Below are 11,005 nucleotides of genomic sequence, written 5' to 3'. Positions count from 1 at the left end.
AGAAGATTGAAGGAGATGCATTGAGTGCAATCTAACTATCCCTTGCACCTAACATGCTTTGTGAAGTGAGTACAAGTATCGAGGAGATGGCCAAATAGTTATGGGATAGGATGAAAGGGTTTTACTAGGACCGATCGGTTATAACAAGGACGTTGTTACAACGGCGTCTTCACACATCTAAGATGGAGTCAGGTACTTTGTTGCAAGACCATTTAGATGCATTCAATAAACTTGTGATGGACTTACAGATTATCGGAATTAAGAAGGCTGAGGAGACGCTTGCATGTGCTTTGCTATTTTCATTGAGTTCAAAATATCGATGATATATAAAAAGGCACCTATTACTCTGGAGTAAGTGCGGCAAGCACTTAACTCTTGTGATGTGCAGAGGCATTTTTAAGGAGACAAAGATGATGAAGCTAGTGGGCTTTTTGTGAGAGGTTGTACTAGCCAACAGGGAAGGAGCAAATCAAAGGACAGATCAAAGTCTCATGTGAACAAGAAGAATGCAGAATTTTGGGGCTATCATAAGAAGGGACACTTTGAATGAGATTATCCTATGTCAAAGTCCAAAGAAAATGCGAGTGCATCCATTGTTGAGAAGGTACATAATTATGATGATGAATATGTACTAATAACATCATGCATGTAACACCCCTCAAAAATTTTTCCTAAGATTCGGACCCTTCTTGTATTCGGGTAGGGTCGAACTCGAGTATTGTGGAGCATTTGCATGAGTTAAGATAAGTCCTTGAGAAATTGAGAAGTGTTAGAAGTGATGTGGGGTCACAAAGGACCCCTAGGGCCAAGCTAAGTCCAAAAGATTCATCGTGGCTAAGTTTTAGGATGAATTCGTATAAGGAGTCGACTTCTAACGGCCCTATCTTTTGAAAGACAACAATCTGGGTGGCCTACGGCCTATTAAATTAAAGGTCCTCGAGTCTTCTTTCCAACGCCACCAAGAAGATAATTTTTGGAGTTCGGAGTCGAAAGATATAACGATCCTAAGACAAACTAGCACGGCAGGGATTTCAAGCCTGGGTTGCAATTGCTGGAAAACTGGGCTTGGCACCGCAGTGGCGCGACGCGCCACTATCGCGCCAGAAACATGCCTCAGTAGTTTGGCCCCTGGCGCGGCGCGCCACTATGAGGTGTGTAGGGTTTTTCAAGCCAATTTCCAGAACCCAGAAAATATGGCCTTGGCGCTGTAAGGGCACGACACGCCACTATCGCGCCAAGAATGTGCCTCAGTAGTTTGGTCCTTGGCGCGGCGTGCTACTACGAGATGTGCAGGTTTTAGGCGTAATCGGCCTGGGCTGCAATGGCGCGACGCGCCACTATCGCGCCAGGAGCATTTTTGCCTATCTTCAGAACTTTTAAGAAGGGGCAATTTGGGAATTCACCCAAATGATATATGTAACATCATTGGGCATTTTGGGATCACAATTTGTAGCCCATCTCTCTCTCTAGAAAAGCCCTAGAAAACACTCTCTTCTTCATCCTCTTCTTTTTCTCCATTTTCAACAAAGATTTGTCCCAAGAGCTTCAAGACTTCAAGCTTTCCATTGAAGACCCAACAACAAGATTTCTTCAAGAGTCTATTCTAAGGTATGTAAGACTATCCAAAACATGGGTTGAGTCCACCTATGTGCCCTACTCTTGCTTTGAGGTTAGAGGTCCATGAGAATGGAGTTTCTTAGTATGGTTTATGTTTGAATGAGTTTTGTCTCCTATTAATTTGACTTTATTGGTGTTGATGTTGTTGACCTAAGAAGTTCCTAAAACCTTCATTTTAGTATGAGTTGATGGAGATGACTTGTTATTATGTTTTGTTGACCTCTTTAACCATGTGATTATGTTGCATAAGTCAATTTCCTTAAATGTGTTATTTTACTTGAATTGTTGAGTTAAAGTCATAGAGTTGTGATGAGTCTTGAGGAGATGTCATAAATGCTTATCTAAATGAGGCTTGATTGAGTTGATTGGAGGATAGAATTGACGAGTGGACGAGGTCCTAAATAGAACTTGCCATTATGACTTAATTGAGTTGAAATGAGAATAGAGTTGATGAGTTGGCAATGTCCCACATGAAACTAGCCGTGAGGGCTTGTTTGAGATGATTAAAGGGAGTCTTATGAGCATAGAGTCATGGGAGGAGTATCGAGCACCGAGGCAGGCGAGAGTATAGTCCGTACTCGAACCCCAGGAACTACGCCGCCAACGTAGGTAGGGATGGGACTGTTAAAGTCGGATGCTTCCCATGGGATCGAACCGTTAAAGTCAGATGTTTCCTATTTATTTGTCCTGAAATGATAGGACTTGACTAATCGATGAAATCCATGATTAGGGAGGCGCTCATGCCCTGGAAAGGTATGGACGGACGTGGCAACAACGTCTGATTGTTGTACTATCACTGGCTCATAAGTGATGGTTGTCGGATAAGAGAAACTCCCATTTAGGTCTTGCTAGTACTCCGAGTCAGTTGAGTTGAGTGACATGAGATTTGTTCCGGTCTAAAACACTTCTTGTTAGACTTAGGACCCTTGAGTGGGTTGTTATGTATATATATATATATATATATGAGTTGAGATTCTGAGTTGATATTGATGTTTTCTTAATGTTCGTTTCATCCGGCCATTTTACATACTCATACATTCCATGTACTGACGCCATTTGGGCTGCATCATTTCATGATGCAGAGATAGGTACTAGAGATCATCAACCGGCGCTCCGTTGAAGATCCACATACACTTCCAGCTAGTTGGTGAGTCTTCCTAGTTTCCGGAGGATGTTGAGCTTTCTTGTATAGTTTTGTTGTCGTTTCCTTTATTTTAATTATTGGTAGCCATGGGCTTGTCATTGACACCTTCTAGACTTTGATAGAGGCTTCATAGACTAGAGTGTGGGAAGGTTGGACTGCTACTTTTGAGAAGTCTTATTATATCTGTTTTGATGAGTTGATAGTGATTGGCCCTCAGCCCTTATATTATTAATAGTATGTTATGATTGAACCCTCCTTCGAGTGAACATGATTGAATGATAGTGTGACTGAATCAGGTGGTTCGCTTGAAGATCAGAAATGGCTTTCGAGTGTCGGTCACGTCTAGGGTACCCTCCCGGGGCATGACAATGCAATAGTGGAGTCTATGACAACAAATGAAAGTTAGACTCTACGTGTACTCTGTATATGACATTCTGAAGATATTGGTTCAACAATTATGAGACAAGTGGAGGAATTGTAGTGATGGGCAATAATGCAATTTGTAAAATAGTTGGCATTGGTTCAATTTAGGTTCGCTACCATGATGGAATCGTGAAGAATATTATAGAAGTCCGTCATGTTCCTGATCTGAAGAAGAATTTGATCTCCCTGGGTACTCTAGATAAACAAAACTACAAGTACATGAACGAGGGAGATACAATGAAGGTGGCTAAAATTTCTTTAGTCATGCTGAAGGCCAAGCTAAAGAATGGCCTCTACACACCAGCAAAAAGCACCATTGTTAGCCCTGTTAATGTATCTACAGTGCAGCAGTTATCTAATGATGACAAGGCAAAATTATGGCACATGAGACTGGCCATATGAGCTCACGAGGACTGGAGATGTTAAGCAAATACAACCTTTTGAACAATGAGAAGATCAGCTCACTTGAATTTTGTGAGCATTACATCCCAAAGAAGCAGAAGAAGGTCAGTTTCAACACTGATAAGCATAAGACGGGAGGAGTACTAGACTATATCCATTCAGATTTATAGGGTCCCTCTCAGTTTTCATCGAAGGGAGGAGAGAGCTATCTTCTCACATTCATTGATGATTTTTCACGAAAGTTTTGAGTGGGTTTCTTGAAGGCAAAAAGTTATGCTTTTGAAGCATTTGAAGAATGGAAGATTTTGATTGAGAATCAAATGGAGAGAAAAATCAAGTAACTTCGCACAGATAATGGCTTGGAGTTTTGCAGTGAAGAGTTTAACAATTTTTGCAAGGTTCATAGGACCGCAAGACATAAGAAGGTCAGGCACACACCACATCAGAATGGAGTTACCGAGAGAATGAACAGAACTCTTCTTGAGAAGGCTCATTGTATGCTCTTACAAGCCAAAATGTCCAAAGTGTTTTGGACTGAAGCAGTTCACGCTGCTTCTTATATTGTCAATCGATCTCCAACATCAGCGATTGAATTTAAGACTCCGAATGAGGTATGGTCAGGTGAACCTCTAACTATTCATACTTATGAATATTTGAGTGTCCGGCTTTTTATCATGTTAATGAAGGAAAACTTGAATCAAGGGCTAAGAAGGCCATATTTGTAGGGTATGTAGATGGAGTAAAAGGGTACAAACTTTGGTGTTTGTCTTTACTCAAATTTGTAGTTAGTAGAGATGTTGCCTTTGATGAATCCAGTATACTTGATCCTCGTAAAGTTTTTGTAGAGTTATCAAGAAACAAGAACAACAAGCAGGTGGAACTACCGGTGGACCTTTCCAAGAAAAAGGATCAAGAGACTTAAGTTGATAAGTCAAAAGATGCAGATCTTAAAGAACTTGCTATCACTGAATCATACACAATTGGGAAGGGAAGAGACAAAAGGAAGATATGGAAACCAGAAAGTCTTATAGAGCAAGCAAATCTGATTTCATATGCATTTGTAGATGCAGAAGAAGGGATTAAAGATCTCGAGCCCTCCACGTATGTTGAAGCAACCTCTTGTAAGGATGCTGCACAATGACGGTTAGCCATGATAGAACAGATGGAGTCTCTTCACAATAATGAGACATGGGTCTTAGTTGAAAGGACAAAGGGGAAGAGGACAGTTGAATGCAAATGGATCTACAGAAAGAAAGAAGGCATTCCAGAAGTGGAAGATGCTAGGTTCAAGGCGAGATTGGTTGCAAAGGGTTTTAATCAGAAGGAGGGAATTGACTATAATGAAATCTTTTCTTCAGTCGTGAAACATAGCCCAATTCGTGTGCTACTTGCACAATTTGATTTAGAGCTTCAACAACTTGATGTCAAAACTGCTTTCTTACATGGTGATCTAGAAAAGACAATATATATGGATCAACCTGAAGGTTTCCTAGCTGAGGGAAAAGAAGATCATGTATGACAACTGAAGAAGTCTTTCTATGGTTTGAAGCAATCCCCTAGACAATGGTATAGGAGGTTTAATGCATTCATGACTATACATGAATTCTCGAGGAGTGCATTTGATAGTTGTGTGTATCACAAAAAAATGTTTGGTAACTCTATGATTTATCTATTGTTGTATGTTGATGATATGCTTATTACTGCTAACAACATCACAGAGATAAATATGTTGAAGAAATTATTGAGAAAGGAATTTGACATGAAGAATTTGGGAGCTGCAAAGAAAATTCTTGAAATGGAGATTTTAATAAAAGAGTGTTGTACATCTATCTCAGAAAAGGTACATCGAAAAGGTTCTTGAGAGATTCAATATGAAAATGAGCAAGCCTGTAAGTACACTGTTAGCTTCTCACTTTAAGTTTTTAGAGTTATAAATGCCTCAGTCTGAGGATGAGGTGAAGCATATGTCAAAAGTTTCTTATGCTAGCGCAGTTGATAGCATTATGTATGCTATGGTGTGCATACGTCCAGATATTGCTCAATTTGTAAGTGTGGTAAGAAGATACATGGTCAATCCAGGAAAAAGGCATTGAAAAGCTGTCAAGTGGATATTGAGATATCTCAAAGAAGCTTCTGATGTTGGCCTAAACTTTCGAAAAAGTGAAGGTATTTCAATTCTTGGTTATGCGAATTCTGATTATGCAGGGGATCTTGATAGAAGAATGTCCACAACTCGATACATCTTTACTCTCGTTGGCAATGCCGATAGTTGGAAATCGGCTTTACAGTCGATTGTCGCTTTGTCTACAACAGAGGCAGAATATATGGCAGCTACAGAGGCAGTGAAGGAAGCTATCTGGTTGAAAGGTTTAGTGGCAGAATTGAGTTTGGTTCAACTGGAATCAACTCTAAGATGTGATAGTCAAAGTGTTATTCATTTGATTAAAAATCAAAGATTTCATGAGCGCACCAAACATATTGATGTCAGATTCTATTTAATTCGAGATGTCGTTGAAGAGGGAGTTATCAAGGTCGAGAAAGTTATCACAGACAAAAACACTACAAACCTATTGACTAAGATAGTCCCGCTTGCCAAGTTTGCACACTGCAAGGACTTAGCGGGAGTATGCATCAACTGATACAACTCTGAGAGAACAACTGCTAGGTGGAGCTAGTGTGTTCAACAAAGGTTTGATTCTTCTTGTTTCTTACAATGGGATTTCCCAGTAAGCTTAGAAGTTTGGCCAGAGTTGTTCATACGCATGCTCGGAACGCAAACCATGGTAGAAATTGAAAGAGTTGAAGTTGAAGACACAATCAAAAGTTGTTGAGAGAAAGTTGAAAATGGAGAATCTAGCCAATGTGGAGGTTTGTTAAATTTGACAAGATTTTAGATAAATTAATGTAGAAACTTGGTAGGTGAAAGTTAGGTAAACTTTGACATCTTGACATAATATGATATCATGGATAATATCAAGAACAAGAATGTGATGTCATGGATAACATCAAGAGCAAAAATTTATTCCTATAAATAGGTAGCTCTTGATTCATTTGTAACACACCTCTCATCACATCTCTCTTGTCTTCTCATATTCTAAGGCATTTGCAAAATACATTAGAAGAGTAGAGAATTGATGGAGCAATTTTCTTAGATGTATTTGAGATCTCTCCCCTTTCTTTGTTAATATAAATACAGTTGTTCTCGGGTGGACGTAGAATTATTCTGATCCGAACTATGTTAAATATTTTTATTCTTTCTTGTTATTTATATTTTCACGTTTCCGCTAAAATTATATAAGGCTATCAGTAACCTAAAGTACCGAAATAATTTTTATAAAAGGCTATCACTTCAGTATTTCATTTGCCAGGAAACATTTAAAGCAGTTTGCTTTAAACTAAGGAATTCCAAATTCAATCAGTAAAATGTAGACACAAAGGAATATTTGTTCATCATTTACAGAAAGGTGCACATTCTACTCTCTATAGTTCCTAGGTGAATCAGCTTTAATTCTGTTCGTGTTGCTCAATTTCTACACCCTGAAGGTATAGTCTTGCAGCATGGATCACTATGCCTGGTAAATGGAAGAAGACGGTGAGTGTGCAGTTGACGAAGTTAATATCTCCATAGTTAGCATCGTATAGTATTTCTTGGCTATATATCACAAGGTACCCCATGAACAATATCTGCAGAGTGTGTATCTTGAACAAGCAGTATTCAACAAGTCAGTCATATTATTCATTCAAACTAGAATCAGCGAGTTCAACATGACTACATTGTATGCATACAACTGCTTACCGTTATCATCCAGAGAGCTGTATGTCTTTCCCAGAGAATGAAAGCAATTCCGGAGATCATTAGAATAATGCAATATTGCAGGCAACCGATGTAGATTTCACTCCTATCCGTTGTTGTGATGGCTCTATAGAAGAAATTTCCAATGCCAATTGTTATACCTGCCCAAAGTCTGAGAACATAGCTGCAGAACAAGCATGGAATGTTAAGATTATCAGAATATTCTTCAAATAAGGAACAGAGAACGACAGGGGCTAATCAACTACTAAGCAACCAAATGTCATTGTCATATTGGAAAACTTGAACAACGGATATCTAAACAATGTTAAGTATCTTTCTGAGTCTTACCTTTGCTCAATTTTGAAGAGATAACTGACAAAAAAGCCAAAAGAAGAACCAAATGAATAGGCAACCAACATTGAGATTAAGATCCTCGTGTTCTGCACAAGACAGAAGATTTACATTACAAGAAGCTACTTCAAGAATAATTCAACAAAATCTATGAGTGATTGATCACATACGTACCAGTCTCTCTGGTGGAGTAAGGTAAAGCAAGATTAAATTTGCTACATAAGACAGGACTGTGTGTTTCCCCCCGGCTATCGAGAGCCATTGCAAATAGGTTCCAAAAGTAGAGCTCAACATGGTACAGAAGAGACAAAGATACACCTATATTTTCAGCAAGAACTAATCAATCATAGGAAAAAGGAGAATCCAAGCACAAATGCATGTTTTCCAGCTACCACATATACTCTTTAGTTTTGGGAAGTTTGAAAATGCTTGACACCATTCAATCCTTCATACTTTCAAGAATTTAAGTTCATTAAACTGTTTAAAAATTGAACTACAATAACTGTTCATAGTTTCTTGCATAAATCAAGATAAGTGAAATCAACATCTTAATTTCTCGTCCGTCAAATACTCTCATATAAGGAAATCAAGTTAAAGGGCGTAAAATTCAACTCAAAAAACTACTTCAGTAGCACAGAAAAATAACGGCAAACATCAAAATCTTCTGAGAATCGATATTCATCTATCCTGACTGTCATTATAGGCAATACCTAAAAAACTTCCCAGAATCGAAATTCATGAATCATGATGTGCATTTTTATTTCTTCATCGATCTCAAAGTAATTTCATGAAATTACAACACTTCTGATGATCAATATGCATTTTTATTTCTTCATGAAATTACAACACTTCTGATGATCAATATGCATTTTTATTTCTTACATTCATGATGAAGTAGAATGAAGAAAAAAAAAGGAAGAATGTATGTACCATCTGCAAGGTTGTGTGAACTTCATCTGGAATTTCATCGGAATTCATCATGTCGTCTCTGTTCCAATCCCTATTGAAGTACCGTGTCACACTATTAATGACCTGCTCTTTCATCTCTGAGAAATTCATCTTCTTCATTTTTATTTTTTTTTGCAGAGAGAACAAAAATGAGCTCTGTTTATAGTCTGTTATACGGACACGTGTTTTTGCTAAGTTCGTTACCAACCGTTATTCCTTTGAGGGTAATTTCGTCTATACACTTAGGTCGTTGGCGGGAAGTTTTAGAAATGACTTTTCTACTTTCTTTTCTTTGATAGGAACCAAAAGGGTTACCAAACTTTCTTAGCTTAATAACGTACCGGTCTCTTAAATTTGTCAATAAATTTTATTTACGTATTTAAATTATAATTTGTTTCAATTTAATATTTGAACACATGATAAAATATTTCTATTAGACACATTCTTTTTTGATGACGGTAGCCCTCCATAGCTCGTGGTTGTATTTAATATCTTTCAACTTATAGGAATTTAGTTTTTTCCCATGTTTTTTGAGATTTTGTAAATGTACTTGTTTTGGGTCTTTGCGTGCCTGTTTTATAATGCATAAGTACCCCCTTGAACTATGATTGAAATTCCAGCTATACACATTAACTTAACTAGGGTCCAATTATCCCCCCACCCCCCTCGAACTCATTTATTTTTTGCATTTCGTGTACCTATTGTGCTGAAGTCGCACCTTCAACCACGTAAGTTGGTTGTGTTTGTACACATGCGCCTACTAATATTGCCCTTTTTATTATTATTTTATTTTAAAAAATAATTATTTTTAAATTTTTATAAGCTTTTAATTCCTTTTAAATCTTCTTATTTTCTTTATCTTTTATTTAAATTAAATTAATATACGTAATGTTTTCCAAAAAAAAAATCTTGTATTTAAATTTTTTTTTACCTTCATTCATTGTCTTTTCTCTTTATTTTTCTATTGATTTTATTTATTCTTTTTATTTTCTTTGTCTTTCATTTTGATTTGGTTTCAAACATAATTCCAAATCCCTTGTATTTATAATAAGTTAATTTCTGATGGATATCAAAATAAGTAAAAAAAAATTAAATAAAATATTAAAATTAAAGGACACTTTTTAATTATATTTTAAAAAATCCACATAATTTTTTAAAAATAATTAAAAATAAAAAGATAAGAGATTAATGAAAGAAAAAAGATAAAAGTTTAAAGTGAGGAAGAAATTAAAACAAATATTTTAAATAGAAAGAAATGAAAATAATTAAATATATATATAAGTTTTAATATCAATAATTATGTGTACTAACTAATTATAAAGTTATCAATTAAAAAAGGACATGTGTCCAATTTTTTCACTCATCACTTGTCTTCAAGAGAGTGTGTGCATTCTATACCACGTCAGTTTTTAGGGTGTATTTATTTTATTTTAAAATAGTTTAGGGAGATAATATGATTCTAATTAAGTTAATTTGTTCAGGTACTTATAAATTATCCCTTTTATTAATAAAGGTATTTTTTACTTTCATTTTTCTGCATTCTTTTATTTATTTTGTGAACAATTATTTCTTTTTCTTTTGCTAAGCCAAAAATGCTCTTCCCAAAGCATATCTTCTCCGAAATACTCAGCAATCAACATCTTGCCTTTTTAAGTGGTAACCGAAGATATTGACCAATCGATTTTCTTTAATTTCGATACTTCCTTCGGGCACATATTAGTTATTTCATGCCATCTAATTTTAGGATCAGGGTTCTTTTAGACGTCCAGTCGTTATAACAAATATTTTTTTTGAAATAACCCATCTATCCGGTGAATCAAAATATGTGTGAAATAACTTTATTTTGATAAGGCGCATCCTTCAATTAGTACAAATATCTTTACTAGAAACTGTTACGAAAATCGCAACTTTTAACTGTATCTTTATTGCCATGTTGGGGGTTCCAACCATTACAAAAAAGAAAAGTACCTTATTATATTGCGTTGATGATTTCATCTCCGAGCATCCGGTTGATATCTTCGCTCTTTGTCATGCGGTTCATGGTTCCATTGCTCCACTATCTTCTGTGGTTATCGTTACTCCTAATCTTTCCCTCCCTCAGTGTTTGGGATTTGAGACTATGAATTCCCAGACATTGTTATCTCTTTCTTCCCCTATACATACTTATTGTTGCCTCATTAAAAATATTGCCAGAAACATTCAATTGGGATAACAATTTGTTGAAGAAAAAAAGAGTGAGACGCACATCCTTTTGGGATTCGAGTACTCTTTTATCAGAAGAGATCTCTTGGCGGGGTCTTCAACTTGCTAGTTTGCAGAGCTTAATT

General features: G+C 36.6%; 1 protein-coding gene across 1 annotated transcript; it reads right to left on the bottom strand.

Annotated features, from left to right (window-relative positions):
• Nucleotides 1-6,893: 6,893 nt before the first annotated feature.
• LOC129893058 (bax inhibitor 1-like) lies at nucleotides 6,894-8,833 on the bottom strand. The gene is made up of 5 exons (XM_055968553.1): nucleotides 8,661-8,833; nucleotides 7,905-8,048; nucleotides 7,728-7,819; nucleotides 7,383-7,563; nucleotides 6,894-7,285 (listed from the first exon to the last, which is right to left on the bottom strand). Exons 1-5 carry the CDS (start codon nucleotides 8,796-8,798, stop codon nucleotides 7,091-7,093), a joined length of 750 nt encoding a protein of 249 aa, XP_055824528.1. The 5' UTR covers nucleotides 8,799-8,833; the 3' UTR covers nucleotides 6,894-7,090.
• Nucleotides 8,834-11,005: the final 2,172 nt, after the last annotated feature.

The sequence above is a fragment of the Solanum dulcamara genome, chromosome 6 (genome assembly GCF_947179165.1).
Source record: "Solanum dulcamara chromosome 6, daSolDulc1.2, whole genome shotgun sequence".
NCBI classification, from domain to species: Eukaryota; Viridiplantae; Streptophyta; class Magnoliopsida; order Solanales; family Solanaceae; genus Solanum; species Solanum dulcamara.
The sequence above is the reverse complement of the archived record's forward strand: the minus strand, read 5'-3'. Positions and strand labels throughout refer to the sequence as shown.